Here is a 23969-nt window from a genome sequence, read left to right on the forward strand (position 1 = left end):
ATCATCTGAAAACCTCTCCCAGCAAGCTTCAGCATTTTTGTGCAGAAATTTAAACAAAAAGGAAGAAAACAAAAATCAACATGGCTATAATGGATTTAACAATTAGATGCTTATTTCATATGATTACAGCTCAGGAAGGAAAAAAACTGATATCACTTAAGGAGAAATGATATTAATAAAATCTCTTTGCTGTAGTATCATCTGGAGTATAAAGTACGCCGACTTGATGATTTGAATTTCTGATTGGATGAGGATTGGAGTGCAGGGACACTGATGAGCTGAGGAGCGTCGATGTGGGGCTTTAATCAATACTCGAGATCTGAAGAGCGGAGGAAAGAAACCATCACTTCAGAGGCCAGGTGAGTCAGGTGATACTTTACGTCCTGACGCATGAACCCGCATCCAGTCATTACGGCAAGAGGCTGGTGTTTGTGGAGCTGATTCGCTCTGACAGCAGGGGAGAGCCTTGATGTATTGTTACGGCGTCGGCGGAGTCGAGGAATCAATCACAGGTAAGTCAACACCTGCCAGCTGCTTTGAGGCTCACACATGCGCAGCGGTGCCTCGCCTGATTGACCCCTCACCCCTGAGGACGGGTGCATCAGATGCAGCCATTAAACATCTACGGTTGAGTGTTTGAGATTCTTATCTTTTGCTTTTTTTGGGGGGCCATTTTTTTGTCCTAAAGTGCAGAAAATGTGAGGCTGGAATCTAAAACGATGGAGCAGCTTTTAGTTATTTCTTGCTTTTTAAATGATTAAATTTAAATTCTTATTGCTAGTTATGCTTTTCATTTGAAAGCACTTGAGAAGCGTGACTCCCTGCTAAAACGTTGGATTTTGCTGCCCCGGTTTCAAATCCTGATGTCAACAAATAATGTGGAGAGAATAAATGCTTTTAAGTGAATGCCTCTTTAATAACCGTCAGTTTGTCATCAGCTAAAATATTAAACGACAGGAAACGCTTTAAACGACTTCACTAGGGGCGCGACGCTCCATGCTGCTCATCAGATCTCGACACCCTTTATTATGAAGGCTCATTCATTCAGAAATGCACATGCACACAAAATCATCTCTTACTCTCACATTCAAAAATCTCATCTGGCTACTGCACTGAGACTAATGGAAGGTAAGGGGGGGGGGGAAGCAGGGAGACGCAGTAAATGATAAGCATTTGTTTACTGTAACAAAAAGGAGCTGGAGGGAAATGAACTCTGCACCAACAGATGCTGCGAGTGATCAGAGGTTTGGAGGAGGGAGACACCTGAACAGAAATGCAGCCAACTGTGAACAGAGGGAAAAGCTTAGGCCGTCCTCAGCTTTCAAAAACAGCAGCTTCCCATCAAGGCTCCCACAACCAGTTCCTAAAAGCAGATGAGGATCTGATAAGATAGAAAGAATAAAATTAACTGGGTGTATGTGCGGACGAGACTGAGCACCGCGAACAGCCCTGAAGTGTCAGACAGATGGAGAGGAAGGGAGTTTAAAAGTAGAGCAGGAGGAAGAGGGAGTTATGAAGGCATTAAAGAGCACTTTGTGTTTTGATAAAGGCAGTTCTCTCGTTATGGACGGCGAACTCTTCATTTTCTGAGTCAGTGTTCAGTCCGTCGTCCCCCCAAACCGTCGGGATGCCGCGGTACGACACCACCCTGCTCCCCCTCAGGCTGAAGCCGCCGCCGGGCTCCAGCAAGGGCAGCTTGATGAGCGCGCCGGAGCGCAGCTGCAGCATCAGGAAGACGCCCGCGAAGGTCGCAATGATGGCCATGCAGCCTAGCACGGCGACGGTGAAGGGCAGCCGAGAGTCGTGCTTGAGCCAAGGCTTCAGCTCCTCCATGAAGGCCCCCGGCGACTCGCGCATGGAGTGGTTGAGGTGCAGGCAGGTGCCAGAGACCTGGTTAAGGGAGCTGTGATCGGGGCAGGTCAGGCAGAACAGGGGGCTGAGGCTGCTGCAGGTGACGCAGGGCGACGGGCACGGCAGGCAAGCCGGGACGGAAGCTGGCTGGATGTAGTTCCCCACCGTGTAGTTGAGGGGCTGGGAGCCCACCGCGAAGCCCGCAGGACATTCTTTCACACAGCCCTGCTGAAAGAGGTAGTAGCCAGGGTTGCACTCTGCAGCGGCGAGAGAGAGACAGAAACTGAAATCAGCAGCTGCACTCAATATTTACCCCCTTTGGGGAGTCAGAACAGCCAAAAATAAGGAATAAAAAACCTCCAGAGCTGGGGCGGTTTTAATTTATGAGTCTCAAGTGTTTTCACTCAATTTATAAACATTAAACTTCAGTTAAACAATTGGTCACATTACAGAGTATTTTTAGCTTTCAATAAGTAAATACACAGTCAAGTTAGAATAGAGTAGAAACGGCCTTTATTGTCGCTCAAAGGGGAAATCGAGATGCAACAGCACCATCAGATATAAAGGTTCACACACAAAAAAAAGTTCCTAAAGTGTTAAAAACAACATGTGCAAACATCAGCATGTATTTAAATACTTATTGATTTTGTTGTGAGCTTTGATGGCTGTAGAGTCTAATAGTTGCTGGGAGGAAGGATCTGTGCCAACGCTCCTTTGTGCATTTAGGATGCAGATATTTGTATCCATAGGTTGATTTAAGCCAACGGTCCCCAGACACACATTTCAACATACACCACAGAGAACAAATATGACAAACTGGAAGCAGAAGTGGATAAAAAAAAAAGTTTACCAGAAGGAAACACAAAAAGCTATATAACCTGTTTATCTGAGTAATAGGTATTGGAACAAAACCGTTTTTAAATGTTGCTCTTTGGGACCCAGAAACCTTTTGTATAAGGAACAAACTGAAACTGTGTAAAAAAAAGGTTGTCGAAACCTGGACCAGCCAACCACTGGAGCTGTAGTTATTTCCCAGAACAAATATGGAGGAAAAGGGGAACTAGTCATTTTGTGCCTTTGTAGATGTAGTTATTCAACTTTGTTGAATGAGATTTTATTGTTTGTCACAAGACGAGTTGTGCTGAACATCCATTACTTTGTCCTGACAGGCAAGTGTTTCATATCTGCTTTGAGAACCGACGGTCTAACTCTAAACTAATTTCTCAAGCACTATTTATATTCTACTATAAGGTAATGGCTTATGTGACAACTACTAGTCATTTCAGCATATTTTGTTTTAATCTGCAGTCATGTTTAGCATTAACTATAATAAATGTAAACAGACAGTAGTACAAAGTTTCAAATAAAATACAATTTGAGCATTTGTACGTCAACCTAGCTCCACAATTAATACAAATACTTCACTGCCAATAAAAATAAATATATAATATAAAAAATAAATAATAAATAAACTAAGATATGTCTTAGTTTAAGTACAAAATGGTTTCTTTAGAGGTAGAAGGACAAAGTAGCAATAAGGTTGGATGTTGGTGAATTAACCTGACGTCAGTGAAAGTCCAAAACTAAATTAATAAATCAGTGCTGACGTTGCACTTCATATTAAATATTAAACAAATATAAAGTTAGAAATATTCTGTCCTTTTTTACTTTAGGTTACAAGCATCTTACTGAAGCAACGGTTTTTATTTATTTACATTACTGCTACTATAATGTGACTGTTGCTGAAGGTTTTATCAAAGTTAAATAAAAGTGTTAAGAAAATTATGGATGTTTCTAGAACACAGTTTTCCTGTCTTTTCCTGCACATACAATAGTTTTATTCACTGGTTATGTTACAAATACAATTTTAAGAGGTTTTATTTGCAAAAAGAAATATCTGACATGGCCTTCTGCTTACTTCACAAATTCTAAATAAATGTAAATGTTTGCAGCTTTTCAATTACTTACTATTTTAACAGCTTTTATTCATTTTTAATAGAACTGATGTTTAAGATGTTCTTTAGAGAAAAGTCAGGATGTCCCTTTAAACTGGGTAAATATGATAATATTTTTCAGCATTTGTTTTTTAAACCAGGATCAAGAATAGATATCGCTTTGGGTCATTTACGCAAAATGTTAAATTTGATGGCGTCCATGATTAAGTGTGTTATGATTTCATCAATGAAAAGGCAGGAAAAATATTAGATATTTTCACTCAAGTTTGCATCTTCAAAGAAATAAACTAAACGTGTGTTTATCTTCAGTTCAATTCATTCTTGGGCTGTTTGGTTTCCATTTTCTTTTCTTATTTTGGTGAAAACCTTTGCTGAATTCTCTCTGCTGTAAAGACAGCAGAGACATTCCCACATAAAGCCGGTCCAGGTACAGATCACTGCCTATAATGATCATCAGCAGCATGAGGGCATCAGAACTGAAAAAATTAGGCTTGAACACGGCAGCATTTTAGCATCTAGAAAATAACATAATTGTGATTCAGCTGTCATGCGGCATTCTGTTTTTGAGATACACAATTATCATAACGCTCTGTCTGCGATGATTCAAATGCACGATAATTGCATTCAGTCAGCATTCGAGTGCCAGCATGCATGACCCTCAGACAGCCTGTAGGGGTCACACCGTCTCCACCTCCGTCAACATGCGGCTGGATTCAGACTAGGCTCACTGGGAGCGTGAAACCTCGCCTGTAGCAATATTTGTATTGGGAAGAGCGGAGAAGAGCTTTAAATTAAAATGAGATTAGCTAAGAGACCTGAAGTGAAGATTATTTGATCTCATCAGAGGTTAGCTATTCATTTAAAACACTGACGATGAGGTCAAGGCCCCCAAGCAGGAGTGTGGTGAAGATCTGAGTGAAGCTGCTGTAGAAACGCCAAGCAGGCGGGTGCAGCTGAGCACAAGCTACCGCATGTTAGGGCTTTCACACCAACGCGCTTCCTTTTATCTGTTCTATCCACCCTCTGAATGCTGCGACTTCCTGCGAGGAGTTAACCGGGGGGAAAATAACGGGTCTTACCGATGCATTTCATACTCAGATCCAAAGTCTTGCATATGTCGCTGTTGGACTGGGGTTGTTCAGAGGATTTGGAGGATGGTGAGCCGGTGCCGTACAGCACCAGGGTGAACTGGGTCAGGGTGCCTAAAATGAGATGAGGAGATAAAAACAGAAATTAGAAGTAGGCCTGTCAGAAGCTGTAAGGCTCCCACGCTCCCAGGGGGTTCTGGTAATTGTATTCTCTTGATATTTCTGACAGAACATGAATCTGCGACACATTTCAACAGAGCAGCCTCTCTCTGTGACTAAGTTCAGTTACTGGAAGGATCCACACACAAAAAAAAAACAGAAAAAAAAAGACTAAATAGTAAGACTTTAGTAAACAACTCTGGACTAATGGACCTTTTTCTGGTTGTTTATCGAGTTGTGGGTGAAGCAGCTTTGTTTATTAAGCATTGAGATTTGGATATCAAATCCAAAGGCAAACATAAAAACACCTTTTTGCTATAACTTATGCTGCCTCGTGTCCTCCTTGCACTGGTGACCTAGAAATTGTTTCCTGCCCACGATCCTGAGCCATCTTTCAATCCCCTAAAAGCACCTTGAGGAGATGAGGACAAAGGAGGCTTCAGGAGGAGCTTAGAGCTGAGAAATCAAAGGTGCATCCTTCCTTCGATGTTTTTTTCCTACATTCTCTCAGAGATGAGGCAGAAATGCGTTTTAGTATAATGAAAACACCCACAAGTTGTTTACTTCGGTGTTCTCAGGCAGAAGAACAGAAATCAACAGGTAAACTGGCTGCTGTAAGGCAACGCAGTATAAACTAGTGCAAAGAGAGAGAGCAAAGACACCTCGGCTTCAAGAGCCACTTGATCGCTAATCGCCTTGCAGTGAACCTTGACCCTCTTAGCTGAGGTGCAGACACAACAAATTACAATGAAAGAATCTTAAATAATGGTTTCCAGATCTATTTTTCTGTACTCTTTCAAATAATTTGTACACATTGAAAAACATAAAAAACAACTCAGGTCACATCACAAAAAGGTGAACAGAAAAAACAAATGTCATCTTTGCATTTATTTAGTTCATTTTGAACCCGTTCTATGCTTGGATTTCAGAGACAAATACTCTGTATGTAAAAATTTGTATTCCATTTCGTCCAATTCTTAAAGAATCCTTCCAGACGTAAATTCACTGAAGAGGTCATTCTATACATTTCATAAATTTATTTAATGATTCCAATTCATTCCTCTTTTATTACAGGGTCCTTACTTTGCCATTTACTCATAATTGCAAAACGTTAGTTTTGCCAAATATTTGTCTGCTAAATTAGTTTACTCCATATACTTGTAGGAATGTGGAATAAAACCCATATTCTATATTCTGACTAATAATTAAGTGAATCATGCTGGCCGACTTGCAAATAAGGCTGGAGAACTTGACAATCCCAAAAAAAACATGAATGTGATTTGCCATATAGTTTCCACATTCCCTTCAACATTTGGCGTTTTGCTTTTGCTTGATTTCATGTGTAATAAAAAAACAAATATTGATGTTGAGGTTGTTACAGGAATTTTACATATATCAAGCCATTCATCTTCAGTTATAATTGCTCCTATTTACTATTTTGATTTAATGTAAAATGCAGAAATTTTGCTAGGTTCCTGCAAAGATGATTATATTCTTTTCACTAATCTTGCGTTAATCTTACTTAATATTATGGTTGATTCTTATAAATCTAATTTTCCAAGTAGAAAGAAATCTGCTTTACCGTAGTCACTGGCACCGGAGACATTCTCAATCTCCAGTCTCCACACGCCGCTGGGGTTCTCGTCCCAGGAGTGGGTGGTCATGAACGCCCAGTCATTGAAACCCTCCGATGAATAGTCATGAGGCCTGCAGGAAACCAAGGAAGCAACTGCGTTAAAAGGTTTGTCCACTGGGACTGAATGCATCCATATTCTGGTATCACTGGTACCTCGGGTGGAGCAGGGTGGAGCGCGTGCCGGCGGGACTGATGAGGTGGATGGCCAGGTTCCCCCTCCGGTTGTAAGTGAGGGTGAGCCGGGCCTGGACGTGCTCTAACGAGGTCACATAGCTGTCTGAGCCCAGGCAGGAGTCCACGTTTTTGTCAATCAACAAATGGCTGCCAATGTTCCTGTAGGGCCACAACAAAGACGGTCAGGAACAAACATCATCTTTGCTTTGTTGGATTTTTTTTATTAAAGGTTTTCTTTCGTCACAATTTAGAGAACAGTAAGATTTGGCTGCTGTGAGGGACTGTGAAGGGTGAAGGGGATTAATGCCTTAGAACCTGTAGCACCGCTGTTCTCAGGCGGGTAAAGCATCAAACACTCCTTCTTTCCTTCACCTCAAATCCTCTTAGGAGATTAGACACATCCACAACCGTTCTGAGGACGACCGCAGCACCGGGCTTCGGATCCACAGACGTGAACATCTTTTAACAGCCGGAGTGATTCTTAAACCTCACATATTGTCTCAAAAACAAAGCCTGCCTCTAGTTTCAGTCCAAACATATACACATATTTTAATCTCCATTAAAGGATTACCTGCAGTAAAACACTTTGACCCGTAAAGCAGCTTTACTGTGGAAAAGACGTCTACAAGCTGAACTTAAAGCGCAGTGGGGGAGTGATAAAATGCAGCTCTGTAACCTGTAATTAGTTTCTTTTCAAACCAGATCTGCAACCTGCATATCATTTAAGATACTGGGTCTAAAAAGTCATCAAAGTCTGCTGCAACAAATGACAGCTCACACAAGGCCTGAGATCCTAATAAACATAAAACAGTTACTTTCCACTGTCACCACAAGCTACTTCTACAAATTGTCTAAAATGTTGCTAAAAACTTTGACACTTGAACTCACAGAATTCCTTTAAATCATGTTTTAAAAACCCACCTGTTTAAAGCTGCCTTCAATTCATAATAACTGGAACATGGATCAATATATATAATGTACATTTGCTTGATTTTGATCAAGCAAATATAGATGCATTTGACAAAATTTAATGTTTATTGCTTGCTTCATAATTGGTTACTGTATGATGTTTTCATGTTGTAATGCACTATGTTGCCGAAATATTCGATACAAATAACTTGACTTACTTCAATCCTTAAAGCTTCTTTAGATATAATTTATTACCCATTAGCATAAAAGTAAACTGGCTATCTGTATTGTAAAATAATTAGGATCATTGTACTGTATTTTCACTGCTATAAACTAAACAGATTATTTACTGATTTTGGACTGAACTGGATTGTGCATACAGTAATTGCATATGAATTTTTAGAGTGTCTAGAGATGCCATCTGCTGTAATTTAGTGCTGTATAAATAAACCAAATACCGGCAGGGCTCATTAAGGTTGTTTTGTATAGTTATTTTCCTACCAAGATTTTTTTTAATAATCACCCTTTGTGAGCCATTTTTTCCAAAGGCAACACCTCTGTCTCCCTCTTCTGTCAGTGGGAGTAATTACACCCGTTAATGGACGTGGTGGATATGAATAAGCCCCAACATAATGATGCTTGACAGGCAGCACTTTAAAACACTGACTCTTATCCTAATGGCACCAAATGGGGGGAATTCAATATGAGGTATAAATCAAACATTGAAGATATGAAACTGATTTTTCTTTTCCTCCCTTCTTCTTGTGTTTTTTAAAAAAAAAAAAAATCAATCAAATGAAAAGCAGCAGATCAAGCCTCAACGGACAAAAATCAGTATCAGCCAGAAACTAATTCTTATTTCTTTTAAGTGTTTGTACGATTTATCTTAGCAAACAAAAGGCAATTCTTTGAGCCAACCAAACGTGAGGCTTTGTGATGCTGCGGCTGGGTAACCTAGGAGAAACAGGAGGGCGTATCGAGACTATAAATCATCTGTTGAAAAGCTCCCAGAGAGCTTCCAGCTCATCCACCTGGTCTTTTCTCAAAATGCTCTCTCTCTTTTTACTCATGATTACTTGCCATCAGCATGTAAAATTCTCAGTAACAACAAAATGGATAAACCCATAAATTCATAACACATTCAGAGGTCACAAAGAGGGCATGAAATTCAGCTTATAACATATCCAACCTTATTCAGTTGGGGGAAAGCTCAGAGGAGTTTTTCTTCCAGTAGTATTTTCTCTTTGGTTAAAAATCTATTTTCCAAACATGAACGCAGAAGCTGTCCGAATCACAGATTTTAGATAGCAGAGCAACAAACTGATGCTATTCTGCAAAACATTAAGAAGCCTTTTTGATGTGTTATCTATTATACAAGTACATCTCCATCTGTGGCTGAGATAAATCCCTGCAATTATGGGCGAACAGACATTTTAATCAGATACAACTCTGTTCGCACAGCACTGCCAGCATGTAGAGAATGCACCGTTGGTAACAGGATAATTCCTTCTTCTAATCATTTTTTGTAAATCACTGTTGATAAGCGAGTCAGCTAAAAACCTAGAATGTAAATTGAATAACCTGCAGCTCCCAGACTCTCGACCATCTGCTCAAACCCAGCGAGACGAGTGACAGCGAGAGCATAATGAACAGAGCATGTCACACAGAGTTTAGTCCGTGTCATCAGGAAGAGGGGTGGGAAAAAGATGGCTGAAGAATATTACTGAACATGTAATTGGGAGAAGCCTGAGCAGACAAATGTTGGCGGAGATTTTAATGAATGCCACCAGGTTGATGAAGATGAAGGCACAACATTTGACTGAATTGATGCATGAAGGCTCAATCAGACACAGACATCTCATTCACATGCATTTATGATGATGAAGCATTACAGCTTCACAAACTTGACTGGTTCAACAAAATCCTGGAACTGTTTTCCATGCTGAATCTACTCCATTGTAATTTTGTTGATTATTCTCCAAAGAAGTCATATTAATTCAGTCTACATGCAGCTATTCTTGCTTTCATCCTTTTCATTACAAATGTTGTAATCAATACAAAATACAGACATAATGCTACAGTAAATGCTCCCAGGAGTACATTTTGCTAAATAACACATATGAAAATTGGCCATCTTGTGCAACTGCTAATGGCAGATTTGTGGTTTGAAATTAGTTTGCTCATTATTTTTTGTCAGATGGATAATTTTTTAATGTTTATTAACTGAAATGTTAAATGAATTGAGCACAGGGAGATCTGTGTTCATGTACAGCATACGAACCTCGGCTCACTGAGAACGGAGATCACACACTTTCTCTGTGGCCCCACATTTGTCCATGTCTTCGCCTGTGATACAATTGCACTGGCATCAAGCAGACCATATCCATATGAATGACTAACTGCAGAAACAAAGAGAACAGAGATGAGATTTTCAGAGATGTCCTGAAGGTCTGTACTGGTCCAGTTTTAGAAAGTTTTCAACTTGATACACGTTTTTAGTTCTCATTCCACAGTCCCATTTTAGCATATCTTTTTAGCATGAAGACTTTTGTGATTGCATTGATTGCACTTTTGGGCATTGTAGCTCAAAAGATCATCATCTCTAGGCTAAAGCATTGGTTGGACATCAAAGGTCCTATCTTTTTGATGCATCACCAACAACCTTTTACATTTAGCCTTGGAGGTGCTTCAGCTGTGCCTCCCAAACCTCACTAGAGTAAATCAAATATTTAGGTGTGAGAATGGCGTCTTCTTAGACTCGATAGTCACGTTAAATGCCTGGTAAAACCCTGTATTTTCCAGTTTAATTGGTTGTCAACAATGAGTGTGTATTCTCTCTTGATGGAACACTGAAACACTAATTCTGCTTTTGTAAGACTGTGTGTTGATTGCTGTAATGCTTCTTTGTGGAATTAGTCCATTTTCCATGTTTCATTTACAACTGGGAGCAAATGCCTGCAGTTGATTTTTACTGGTACGAGTAGGCCTGTCACGATAGCAAATTTTGCTGAGCGATTAATTGTCTCAAAAATTATTGCGATAAACGATAATATTGTTTGAAGACCTTTTTACACTGACGTAATGGAAATGACGTAATAATGCATGCGATTTCCTGCCAAAGATAGATACACTTTATTTTCAAAAGAATATTTAACACTGGAACTGATAAACAAAATAAACAAAACAACCAAAAACAAAAATAAAATGGATTCTCAGTCTCCATTAACAAAAAATTTACTTGGAAAAAAAACTAAACATAAAGCCAAAGTGGAAATAAATACTGCATTCAACCAAAAGAGTGCAGATTATGAAGTCTGTATATTATATTACCCTTCAGTAATAATTAGATTTAAATAGAGAAGATGGGCACATCGACTACCTGATGCAATAGTTCACACTACAGGATTTTTTGCTCCTATTTTTCCCCATACAACAATCTTAGACCGTTGGTCTTTCTAAGATTGTGTGGTGTGTTACGGTAGATCGTCGTTGCCGCTCCGATCTAAATCAGGGGTTTTTCCCGACTGGGCGCTTTAACGCAGCCTGTTGAATGTGACAGGTAGCCAATCAGAAAGCGCGGATTCTCCTCCGTGTTTTCTGATGGGAAATTACGTCGGGGAATCCCAAACAGCTGACACGGCGCAACCCGAAGTCCAGCGGACATTGGAGATGATACGTGGAAACAACATTAATGTTTATTCAACATGCAAAGAATATAGAAATGACAAGAGGAGGAGTTGGAGCGAAATTGCTACCGCAGTTGATAAACCCGATAACTTTTCAGCTGTTCTTCGTTAACGTGACGTAAATAGGTTAAAATGATTTTCATTCAGTCAGGACTTTACGCTGACACTAGCCACATGCATTGCAGGTAGATTGTTGTAAAGCATTGATTAATGCCTGGTTTTAAAATTAGTTAACTGAACTTGTAGCCATTATTTTGTGCCCATTGTTGGACACCACACGGCAGGAACGAACCCGATCGAACCGTTATACCTAGGATTTCTGTCGGCTAATGTGTGGGTCTGTCAGGTTTTGAAAATGGGCCGACAATCGGCCGACAGCTCTAAGATCGTGTAGTGTGCGCTGGGTTTTACACTAAGGAAATGAGGAAGGGAGGCACCGGAGTTGAGCCTTTTTTCATTCAGTCTCATTAGCTTAAAGAGAAAAAGGTCGGAAGAGACGATAGTGCCGATAATTAAAATGACGTCGATAGCTTTAATTTATCGTACGATTAATCGATTTATCGTTTATCGCGACAGGCCTAGGTACGAGCAAAAAAAAGAGAGCCTGTTTCTCCACTTTTGGCACCCCTTCCCTGGCTTTTTCACTGCATTTTCTTTTTTTGTCTTTAAGCCTCTTAACAGTTGTGCTCCCTTTTATCTGTGAACCGCTACATTCTAATGTACCGTCTCATTCCCTCAGGTCAGAAGACCAGATGCTTTTATATGTTCCAAAGATGTGATGAAACCTCAGAGGACGTAGAGATTTTCCTGTTGGAGATCCAAAACTGTGGAATGCTTTGGTTTTGTATCAAGCAGGTACATTTTCTTATGGTTTCTAAATCTCTGACTTTTAATCCAGTGTGAATTACTGACAGCGTCTTCAAATTCATTTCCTCTCTATCCTACTTGTTCTAATCCTTGACAATGTTTTTCTTCATAGAATCCGCTGTTCCTGTGTGATTTGTTTATTTCTTATGTTTGGTTTAACTGTGCAGCACTCCCGTCAACGTGTTTTATTTTTATTTGATTATAAAAAAAAAAAAAAAAAGACTGTGGCACTGTAAATCCAGCATTGTGCAAAGGTTTTAGGCAGGTGTGAATAACTGATGCAGACTAAGAATACTTTCAACATGGTATTTTCACTATGTCTTCGCCTGTGATATAATTGCAATGGCATCAAGCAGGCCAAGTAAGCAGTGAAGTAAATTACCAAAAGAAAAATCTAAATCAGCAATATTTGGTGTAATCACCCATTAAGACACCATCAACTTGGGATGTGCTGTGGTGGCGCAGGGGTTAAGCACAACCCACATGAGGAGGCCTTAGTCCTCGACGCGACTGTCGCAGGTTTGATTCCTTTGCCGCATGTCTTCCCCCTTCTCTCATTACCCATTTTCCTGTCAATTAACTATCAAATAAAGGCCAATAAAAAACCTTTTTAAAAAGACACCATCAACTCTTCAAGGTATTCTTCAAGTTTTTTGAAGAAACGCACTGGGTCACCTCTAAGAACTAACCACAGATTTCCTGTGGATGTAAGCTTTCTCAGCTCTTCCGGTCCTTCCTGATGGAATTGGACAATTCGTGATTATCTGCGTCTGCCAGCCTTGAGGACACCAAATATTGTGACCAAATCAAATGCAGCATCAAATTTGTAAGGAACAACCAGATATTTTCATTTTTGAATCATGAATGCAAAGCACCTGCTGCCATTTTTTTCTTGACCCCAGTTGGGAGTCTACCAGCCTCATATCATGCGAAACAATATAAATCTTTCTCTGTAACTCTCTTATAATACCCACATTTGGTCAGACTTCTCTGAAAAGTAGATGTAACTCAAACTAACCTGTGATTGATTTAAAACTGACCAAACAAAAATAGATTATATTTCTGTACCTTTGCGTGCAACTCCATTGGTTCTCCAGTCATTAGTGAGCAAGTGAGCAGGCCGAGAAGTTCGCACAACCAGATGTTGCATGTCCCTCCAGGTGAGGTTTTTACTGGAACAAATGGAAATGGATGTTAGCACATAAAAAAGGCACATACAGCCTAACGTGTATAATAACATATGCTCTAGCTTGTAAATCAAGCTGAAGCTCCCAAGATCAGGCTACAGTTTTAACTTGCAGGTGGACAGATAATTATAAACAATGAGCTCAGTGTCCAGGCAGTCTCTTAAATCTTCAGCCAGCATGTGGTTGGAGGCTCATTTCAGCCCTTTGGCAAAACAAAGAAAAACTGATGAGTCTCTATTGTTATTCTTTCCTGGAGAACACTAAGATTTAACCGGCAAAAAAGGGTTAAACACAGTCGGAGCCTGATTTGTCTCCTTTTCATTAACTTCATACAAGCTTTAAATTCATTATTGCTTTTTATTGTTTATTTGGCTTAAATGACGGCATTTTACAAAGTACTGTAACTCCAACTAAATCTTTTCTCATCAAATTCATTTCCATCTACAGTTTTTCCCCTCAATCATTTCACTCTGCTGCAAGACTAATTACTTACATCCAGCCTTGTGCTGAACATATTTTATGACCGTCCATTAGTGCTGGGTGACCAGATAAGAATGATTAGTGCTCCGAGCTATTTGTAAAAGCACAATTTAAATATGCGGCAGACGGCTTGAATAACTTTATATTTTAATTTTTAAAAATAAAAAAACGGCATTAAAATGGATGCTGGCAACACGACCAGAGGTGACTTAATCCAACATGAAGGCTATAAAACGTATCAATTTATTACTCTTTTTGAAATATTCACACTTTTTTTAATGAAGCGTTTGCTGTCAGGAGTTTTCGAGCCACATGGCAGGAACTGATAACATGTGGCCATTAATTCAAGCGGCTTTGAAAACTAATTTACTCAAACTAAAAACTCTCAAACTGTCCCTATGAAAATGAATGCACAACTTAACGAGGTTGTTGTGTACACATTTCGTTTTTCCTTTTTGTGCATTAGATTAATTTTAATCAAGTAAATTTGAATAAATATGTCAGAATTTAAATGAGGAAGTGCAGCTCATGCTCCAAACTCATAGAAAAGTGGTGATAAGCACTTACTTGGCTTCTAGGGCGAGAGCGATGATCCCAGCAGCCAGTGGGGCGGAGGCAGAGGTGCCAGTGTGAGAGTCGGTACATTTGGATTTGAGGTCTGTTGTAATCTAAGGAAGAGAAGCAAAATGCTGAACAGATTGCTTCGTTCTTACAGTGCTGTGAAAATATATTAGCTACCTCACATTTGCTTCTTTTTTTTTTGCCATTTTGTGTCACTTTAAAGTTTCAAACTAAATTTAACCAACACAGAGAATCAGCATAAAATGTTTTCTTTAAAAACCGGTTGTGCCACCTGTGTTGCCAACAACAGGCATCAAGAGTTCATGATAACAGGCGAGATTTTTTACGTCTCTATGGAGAAATTATGACCCAGTCTTGTTATAGTTGTTTTACTTCAGACTCTTTTTCATAAGTGATGGTCTGGTCATACAGTATTTGCTTCAAAGGTCATACCACACCAAAGCAATAAGATGTACTGTAGGTCTAGGCTTTGACTGAGCCATTTTAAAACCTGTCACATATTTGAGCTACTCACCTAACAGTGTGTTTCAGATTAATGTCTTGCTACTTGTGCTTGATTTTAAGGTCACAAAGCGATGAGTGAACATTCTGATAATAAGTAATGGATCCATTAATTCTGGCAAGTCATCCAAATATTGAAACAGCAACATAGCCACAGATCATTACACTCTCAGCAATATGTTTGACTGTCATGTTAATGTATTTTTTCCTGAAAAGCTGTCTTTGTTTTACGCCAGATGTAACGAGGAACACCGTTTCCATTACGTTCCACTTTTGTGTGGTCAGTCCACAGAACACTGGGGAATCAAAAAAGTATTTCTCAGGTCCAAGATGCCTGTTTGTGTTCACTAAGCAGTGGTTTTCACATTGGAAATCTTCCCTGGTCACCCTTTTTGCCCAGGTTGTTTCTTATTATTGAATCGTGAACATTCACCTTAACTGAGGCAAATGAGGCCTGCAGTGCTTTATATGTTGTTCTGGTTCTTTTGTGACTTCCTGGTTGAATCCAAATTGCTCCTTCGAATAATTTTGGCCACTGTTTCACCCTTAGACCCTTTCTGAACTAACCGATATCAATGAGTTGGTTTCTGATCTGATCTTATGTTTCTTTAGATAAGTGTGTGACATCTTGAGTTTTAAGATCTTTTAGCCCACTTCATGTCGCCAGAAAGGTTATATTTAAGTATTTTTCTTTATTATAAAGGCCTACAAAAAAAAAGTCTGGGTGTGGCCCGGGAAATGTAATCAATGTTGCTAATCACAGTTAAAGGTTTAGAAAAGTGGTAACTAATTTTTCAAAAAGGGCCAGGTTTCTTTGGAAAGCTTTGTTCCTCTAATAAAATCATCATTTGAAAACTGCTTTTTGTACTTTGGTTAAATTTGAATTTGAAACAATATGTAGTATGATTTTATAAATCTAAATGCTTTCAGGCATTAAGATAGTTAGTGCAAGTATACTTTATAATAATGCTATATTACAAACGCTAAATATTCGTACAAGCTGACTTGCGCCTTAAAAATGCATTTGCAGGATTCCCTTCAAATAACCAGATAAGTTGGAATTGGCCTCAGTAAAATGAATAAAATCCTTTACTCCTCACCACATTCTCATATGTTATCCCATACTGCTTGTATTTGCTAGAGGCAATAATCATCAAACGCATAAAGAAGCAGAAGGTTAAAAGTAAAAAGCCGCCAGCTAGAAAATCAAACCGCGGAACGCATGTGCTCTCCTTCTCTTTAAGAGAGACTCCTTTTAGAATGAAGTGCTTCAGCAGACATCCCCTAAGTGATCCACAGCGGAGGGTTGTGGATTCACTGGCCAGCTCCTAGATGTTAATATCTCCCACCGCAAGAATAAAAAGTAAGTTGCTGCAGAAGCGGAGAATTTTTTCAAAGAAAACTCTGTCTCCAATGATACAAAAAAAGACTTTTCATATGTCAGAAGTCTTGCATATGAAAAGCCTGCTGTCCTGCAGGATGATGCAAAAGAAGAGGCCTGTCTGTTACTGAAGAAGACTGATAAAATAAAAGATATATTTCCACAGGCTTTATAGAATGATTATTTTAAAAAATAAAACCTAGGATAGTTTTGATATTTCTAGAAGCTCCCACTTGCTTCATTTGGTTTCTAGTTTGGTTTCCAAAGCAAAACAAAAATCTTAAGATCAAAATATTCTCTCTGGTATAAACTCACAGATGTCAACATCTCTCCTCTTCTCCAGCTCTTTATTTTAAAGTTCATGAGTGAGATCATAATTAAGTCGGTACATCACAGACACATTAAGGGACCAGCCACATGTCATGAAGTTGTCATCGGCTGCCTGTCAAGCTCTTCACGCTGCATGGCTGCATGCTAGAAGGAGGCAGTCAGTTTGTGTGTGTGTGTGGGCCTGTGTGCGGGGGTGTGTGTGTGCGTAGGGGCGTGTCTGCATGTGTAAGAAAGAGATTTAATGCTTGTCACAAGAATGTTAAGCAGAAACAGATTTGATGGATAGAGTTCCAGCAGTTTGCTATGAACTTTTTAATGAGTCAAAACAGCACAAGGTCTGAAGAAAAGGTATGTAGCAATTGCAACAATTAACTGTTAGTTGAAATGGAAAAAAAGCTGCTGCAATAAATTTGACGATGGGTTAATGTACGAAAAAAAAACCTTGTTAATCAGTTAATTTACTTGCTAATAAGGTAAATATCCAAAGTGATTGATTTCAAAATGAGTGGGTATTTTCTACTGTTAAGAATTACATTAAACAGGAAATACATGTACATGTTCAGTTATAAATGTAGATTTATAGTATTTTATCTAGTTCCTCTCTTTCAGCAGCAATCATAAAATTAGCAACAACCAGACCAAATCTGATCATTTAAGTCATGACTTATTGTTTTCAAAAACATTTATTCATCCATACTGATGACATGTCAATGAAAGTGTACATCAGTTTACATACTTCATCCATCCATTTTTGCCTGTCTTGAAATTTGAATCCGGTTTAGGCAAACCCTGCTTTTCCGAAGGGACACTGAGGCATTTCCAAGACATTCAACAGATATAATCTGTCTACATTTGCTTCCTGTCAGTCAATTTGGACACTCCTAAGCTAAGAAATGTCAGGTCTACTGGATGCCGGAACCCATTTAGAATCACTCCTTTCAATTTAGAGGAAAAACAACTTTTCCCTAGTGATTGTGCTTCTCTGCAAAGTCCTCTAAACATCCTCAGATGAGCAACACCCTTGTTTAATTTTGTTGCAGACAGAGAAACAATCTGAGGTTTAATCTCTGACACTGGTAGCAAACAGGACTAGATTGCAAACTTAAAGCAGGGCCGCTTTAAGTTTGCCCTTAAACTTCATCTTCGATTACACTCACCGGTGTAATCAAAGATGCAGATGAAAAACAATCTGTTTGCCTTTTTAATATTTAAACATAGGTCAAACTTTTTTCCCCCAAATTACTGTGTGTAAAGTTAGTTCCCTGTCTGAAGTCCACAGCAGAATCTGTGTGCGTCTGTGTGTGTTGCACACATCAGCTGTGTTTAGCTCCTCTGACCAAGAGTACCAAAGTACTCACTGATAAAGAATTCTGGTTATTCAGATTTCTCAAACACCAAAGTGGTCGAAAATATGGAAACATGATCACTCAGCAATTCATTATGGGGGAAAACAAGCAGAGAAAATATTTAAATATACAAAGTGTGGACATCTGCTTTCAATATCTCCACGAACATGAAGACAAAGTAATCACCTTACAAAAACCTTTTTTGTCTAGATTGAAACGGTCCAAACAAGTTCACAGGCTATAGCGACAAAAACTGTTTGTGTTCCCTGCTAATATTTGAATATTATCTATTAATATCTCTGGGAGAAGGAAGTTGAAACTTCAGTTTCTGAACTATTGAAGGCTTAACACTAAGCGCCTTGTAGCTGGAATATTTTTTTTATTTATCCAGTTACTAAAGGCAAAAATGTAATTATTTTTTACAAATCCAAAGCCTCCATCTGGTCAAATATTTTAGGAATGACAGCAGGTCCGCTTTGAAACCAGTCAGCAGAGAAAGGATGGAGAGACTCACGGTAAAGTCAAAGCTTTTGTGCAACAGAAACATGAAAAGGCAGACAAAAGCAGAGGACACGCTACCCTCGGCCCCAACTCACAATCTGTTTCTCATTGATGTTCCCCGAGCTGTAGGTGGTGGCGAGGGTGGAGGAGCAGGCCTCGCTGTACCAGGGGACGTTGCCGTTCTGCGTGGTGCTGCTGATGGACAGAGTGTAAATGCTGTTGGTGTAGCCGTCGCAGTTACAGTTGTCCTTCTCCCTTCCTCCATTCCCAGAGGCCCACACAAATATGGAGCCCAAACCGCCACGACCCTGAGGAGCAGAAAACACTCTTATAAAAAAGCTGAACACTAGCAGTGGGAGATGCAGACTTAAAGGTTTTATCACTATATTTTGCAATAGTATTGTGATGACAATAAAAGGGACAATAAGAACTATTTATCACATCTTGTTTTAGTTAGCTAAAAAAAAAGCAATCATAGCCCCACAAACTTAATGCTCTTGAAAAAGATTCCCACTTGTTATGTGTTCTTTACAACACCTGCCACATAAACAAGTGTGATTCGTATCGCTACATTACCCATGGTCACTGTATTTTCACATTTATTGGCATTTATTGATACTTTCATTGGACAAACAGCAGAACAAATAGTAAAGTTGTCAGTCATTGCAATATGGACAGTTTTGGGGGGGTTTAAACATTATAAATAGGAATTTATCGCGACAACAATAAATCTAAATTCTTATAAGAAATTTATCACAATAAATGATAAATGATACGATAAATGCCTACCCTACTGAACACGAATCCTTTTACTTAATTGCCTCACAGACCAACAACAGACAAAGAAGAAGAGATTCTCATTCAAAGTTTGGTAAGAATCCCAATTATAGGAGGGTGACTGTATCCTGGGCCATCCCTCAAAGAGGTCCCATTAAAACCCAGTGTACATCGCCGGGGCCAAGGTGGTCACTCAGTAAACTGCAAAGAGCTAAGTATCGCATGACAGCAATGCAATACATAACGACTCAAAATGACAACAGCTCATTGTAATAAATCATCTAACCTCTCAGCCTTTAAAGTGCAATAATTTTCATCTAAGAGCTGCTTTATTGTATTGAGTGGCACCATCTCTCCATGTGTTGATCAATTCCAGTGATGCACCACCCACTCCACTATCTGACAGCGCTGTCACAGTGCCAATTATTTTAGTAGTCAGTGTCAGCGCTTCCAATCAGCTTTATGGGACATGCTTTGAATCCTACAGCCTCACAGCAAGAGACAAAGCAGGCAGAGACAGTGTGAGGAGCAATCTGTATTCTTATAATTCTGTTGACTTGTTCATTTCTCATGTGGTCCCAATGTGCCAAACGCAAAGAGCTGCGATCAGCAACAAGACTGTCGACATCACAATATGCATCTTTTCATGTTTAATATTCAGACTGTTACTGTTAAGACGCTGACAGACTGGCTTTTAGCATTAATCTTCTGAAATCTTCAATGTTTGTCCATATATATATATAGACATTACAGATTAACTGGGAATATTTAATCATTCAAAGCTGCAGGAGAGCCACCTTTATTATAATAAATAGCCTTACAAAAATACCTAAAACAGTTGTTCAGATGACAACACTGCTTTAAAACAAATGGGAAAATGAGGGAGGAACCTGCCAGAGACAGTTTTTTCTCCCTGATTGTCCTCGCTGGCGGCTTTTAGAGGACATTTCTTCCCATTCGGGATGGCCAGGGTCAAAAACTGCTTTGTCCCTCTTGCTGGTGTCCTCTCATGCCTGAACAGTTCAATTACTTACTGGTGAAAGGAGGCAATACAGAGGCAGTAAATAATTCTGCCCCACACAGACACAATCATACACCCACCTCTGTGACTCCTCGAAGAAAGGCTTCCTTGGCCAGTTTAGCGGGTCCATCGACTGTTTTGCCATCGTCTTCTGGGCCCCAGCTGGCGCTGTAGATGTCGATATGTTGCGGGTTCAGACTGAGAGACTGGGCCTCCACCATGTCAGTCACTTCTCCATCCAGCATGCGCACTCCTGCAGCCAGGTTCACAGCAACAGATTTTCTTTAAGTACTTCTCATTGAAAGTAGAAATGATGGATTTAAATGAATACCTAATGCACACAAATCACCAGCTTTATATGATTTATAGTCAAAGATCCCCGGTCTTCCAACAGGGTTAATCCAACTTTAGTTGAACGCCACATGGCCCCATTTCATTAACGTTATTTAGTTAATAAAAACTAAGCCAAGCTGTCGAAGCAGTGTGTAAAAAAGCTGATTACATATTTAATACTGTCACTGCAATTAGGAGGATAAGCAGCAGCCAGGAAATCCGATTAACTCATCGTCAGCCAGTGAGAACCTCTATAAATGGCAAAAGTTTTGGCAGTTTGCTGCTTTGGTGCATTAAGATGAGTCAACGAAAAGACAAGGAGTAAAAACTTCAGCAACCTTAGAGGAGCTGTTGCTGCTGCTTATAAATCAAGGAAGACTTTTACAGGCATTTTAAAATGGTATAGAGTCTTTTAACAGATGCATCTCAATAAATTAGATTATGATTTACTTTAGCTACTCTTTAAAAAGAGAACCTTGTGAATTACAAGCAATCACTGCACTCCTAGTGATATACAGTATATTTTATTTATGATATGTTTGATGATTAAGGCTTACAATTGTAACTCTTAAATATAATAACTATGTTTCTCAGAAAATTTTACTTTGCAGGTTCATATTATAGTTGGTCAGTTATTATTTGATATAGATTTTAGTGATCGAGATGCTAAATACCATCAAGAGCTGTGAGGACTCCAAAAAAAAAAAAAGAATAATGAAGATAATGTTGGCTAATCACAACAATATCACAGTCCCATGTTGCTATCTGCTATGCTGCTATCACGAGTATCTACTCTCAAGTAAAACAACACTTAATAAAACAAAGCCAATCAGTGCTAACAAAGCACCGAACAAAACGGCATAATCTACATATCTCTCTCCCTCGCCTCACTTAGGGTTTTCAATCCTCAAGTTTGATAGAGTAGCCGGAAGAAAACATCTGCTAGAAAATGAGATGACAGGAAGGCTTAGCTTTGCAAAGCTGTGAATGAACAAACCACATAACTTCAGGCAAAAAAAAAAAAAAAATCCTGTTGACAGACAAAACAGGAGAGATTAAAACTATAACACACAGCTCCGAGTTTAGTAAAAACAAATCACTGCAGAGAAGAACAAACACCATGTATCAATAAATGCGGAGGAGTGATGATTTTAAATTTCTTTCTGCAGTCACAAGACCCTGTAAAGGTTGTAGCTGGTGTCAACTATAAACTCCTCTGTATTGAAAAGTATGTCCAACAGCTAAAGCCTGGTTCAAACTGGGTCATGCAACTGGACAATAACTTCAAACGCTACAGAAAAATTCACAACATAATGACTCAAAATGCGGGCAAAAATACGGTTCGCTCTTCAACAAGGATGCTGCTTTGATGAGAAAAACCTCAAATGTTTCCTCTTAGTGATTGATATGCATATTAACATGTGTTATATATTATGTAACCTACATGTGTTTCATGTAAAGAACATTCAGAATGGAAGAAAATGCCGCTAGTGTGCAGATGCTATCATTTCAATTTAGAGCCAGCAGCATAATTCAAACAGTAACTCTATTGATTTTTGTCTGTACTCGAGATGGTTGTAAAAGAAATACCAAAAGAATGAGATCTGTTGAATCTCGAGTGAAATCTCCTTGAGAGTTAAGAAGACATCTGAGACAAAGCATTCATCAAACAAAAGAAACGGTACTTGACTCTATAGACAGGATTAGAGCAGTAAATTGAACCAGATTTGCACTTCATTTTGCAGATGCAAACAAACCAAAGTTAATCAGTAAGGAACAAATAAAGTGAATTTATAAAGAACAGTAAAAAAAAAAAAAAAACAATACATGAAAACTAAAATTATCTGAATTTGAGGAGCTTTTCCAACCTATCATGTATACTGTATCTGTATGTAATAAAAGAATCTAATAGATTGAAGCAGAACTCAGTGTTTCTGTTATGGGTTAAAACAAGCATAATCTCCTGGAGATGCTTTGAGAACAATTAGATTACATAAGTTCATGAATAATTTTTCCAAAGTTGAAAGCATTATGTAGTAAACAGCCAGGTGTTCTTCATACAGTGCTCAGTTTAATGTTACGGTAACTTTAAAAAATTCTGCATTAATTAGAGTACAAGAACAACAAACTGATGTTTTTTATTAGACAAACCAAAAGCAGGCTCCCATATGTGAGTTATAATAGATTTTCCTTTACTCCCTCTGCAACAACTTATTAAAAAAATGTCATGCACCTCATACATTGTCTTTTAAAAAAAGGAAATGTATTTAGATTTGCAGTACAAGTTATTGAATTTCTGTCGGTTCCTTTTTCTCTGACAACATCAGCACAGTACAGAGGAAAGGTGCATTTCAACTCAGCAACCCAAAATGCTTTTCCTGTGGAACTCATCTTCCTTGAATTTATTTTATTCTACCCCATCTGTCAGCTGTGTGCGTTTACACTGTGAGGTACAAAACTGTGTGGTTTACATAAATTACGTCTACTGACGCTTAGCAGTTCCTCCTCCTGCAGAAGAGATGCTGCTGTTACTATCTGGGGATATAGATCTCCCACCGCAGAGTCCAAAATATGATTTAAAACAATGAAGTCAGACAAATAAAGGATTAATATAAGATAATTTCATAGCATTTATTATTTAACAGCTATCTAAAGTCAGTCCAAACGCTGTTCAAAGTTAGAACAGATTTAATTCAACTTGGTCAATCCTGCTTCCCAAGTCTGTTTAGTGAAAAGAGAAAGAAGCCTCAGCTGCAAAAAAATAAAATGTGGTGAAGATTCCCATGCATACATGATTATTTCACTGTGATTACCCTCTGAAATTGATGTGAAATCACTTTAAGCTCAAAGGAAGCTGGTAATAATCCACATAACTAAACAATTAAAGTCTAAAATTTATGTCCAGAAGGAGCAATGACTATGCAGCAGCTGCACATCCGTTTCTTTTAAATATCTCACAATAATTAAAGGCTGTGATGTTTTAACTTTGCATCTTGGAACATAACAATAGAATATGAGAATATTACTGGATAGATTCCATTAAAATAGCCTTGATGAGAGCACTCACTCCACTGAATTCATTTAATTAATATTTCCACCAAGTTAAACAGATTTTATTGAGTTATTTGAATGGTAACACACTGATTTTTAACATGACTGTGTGGATTTCAATGTTCCTTCATTGGAAACACATCAGGCATTATTT

At 38.8% G+C, this 23969-nt stretch overlaps 1 protein-coding gene across 5 annotated transcripts in view; it reads right to left on the bottom strand.

The window, feature by feature from the left end:
• Positions 1-651: 651 nt before the first annotated feature.
• The window catches only part of furina (furin (paired basic amino acid cleaving enzyme) a), an 82758-nt gene continuing 59440 nt past the window's right edge, over positions 652-23969 (bottom strand). For all 5 annotated transcript variants that reach the window (XM_032560260.1, XM_032560261.1, XM_032560263.1 and 2 more), the window contains 9 exons: positions 20512-20684; positions 18729-18941; positions 14560-14660; positions 13394-13497; positions 10054-10171; positions 6843-7022; positions 6636-6760; positions 4886-5008; positions 652-2108 (listed from right to left, as the gene is read on the bottom strand). In XM_032560260.1, the coding sequence (XP_032416151.1) occupies positions 1522-2108; positions 4886-5008; positions 6636-6760; positions 6843-7022; positions 10054-10171; positions 13394-13497; positions 14560-14660; positions 18729-18941; positions 20512-20684 (1724 nt within the window). In that variant the 3' untranslated portion in view covers positions 652-1521. The remainder of the gene's footprint in view (positions 2109-4885; positions 5009-6635; positions 6761-6842; positions 7023-10053; positions 10172-13393; positions 13498-14559; positions 14661-18728; positions 18942-20511; positions 20685-23969) is intronic.

Source organism: Xiphophorus hellerii, chromosome 4, assembly GCF_003331165.1.
Source record: "Xiphophorus hellerii strain 12219 chromosome 4, Xiphophorus_hellerii-4.1, whole genome shotgun sequence".
In the NCBI taxonomy this organism is placed as follows: Eukaryota; Metazoa; Chordata; class Actinopteri; order Cyprinodontiformes; family Poeciliidae; genus Xiphophorus; species Xiphophorus hellerii.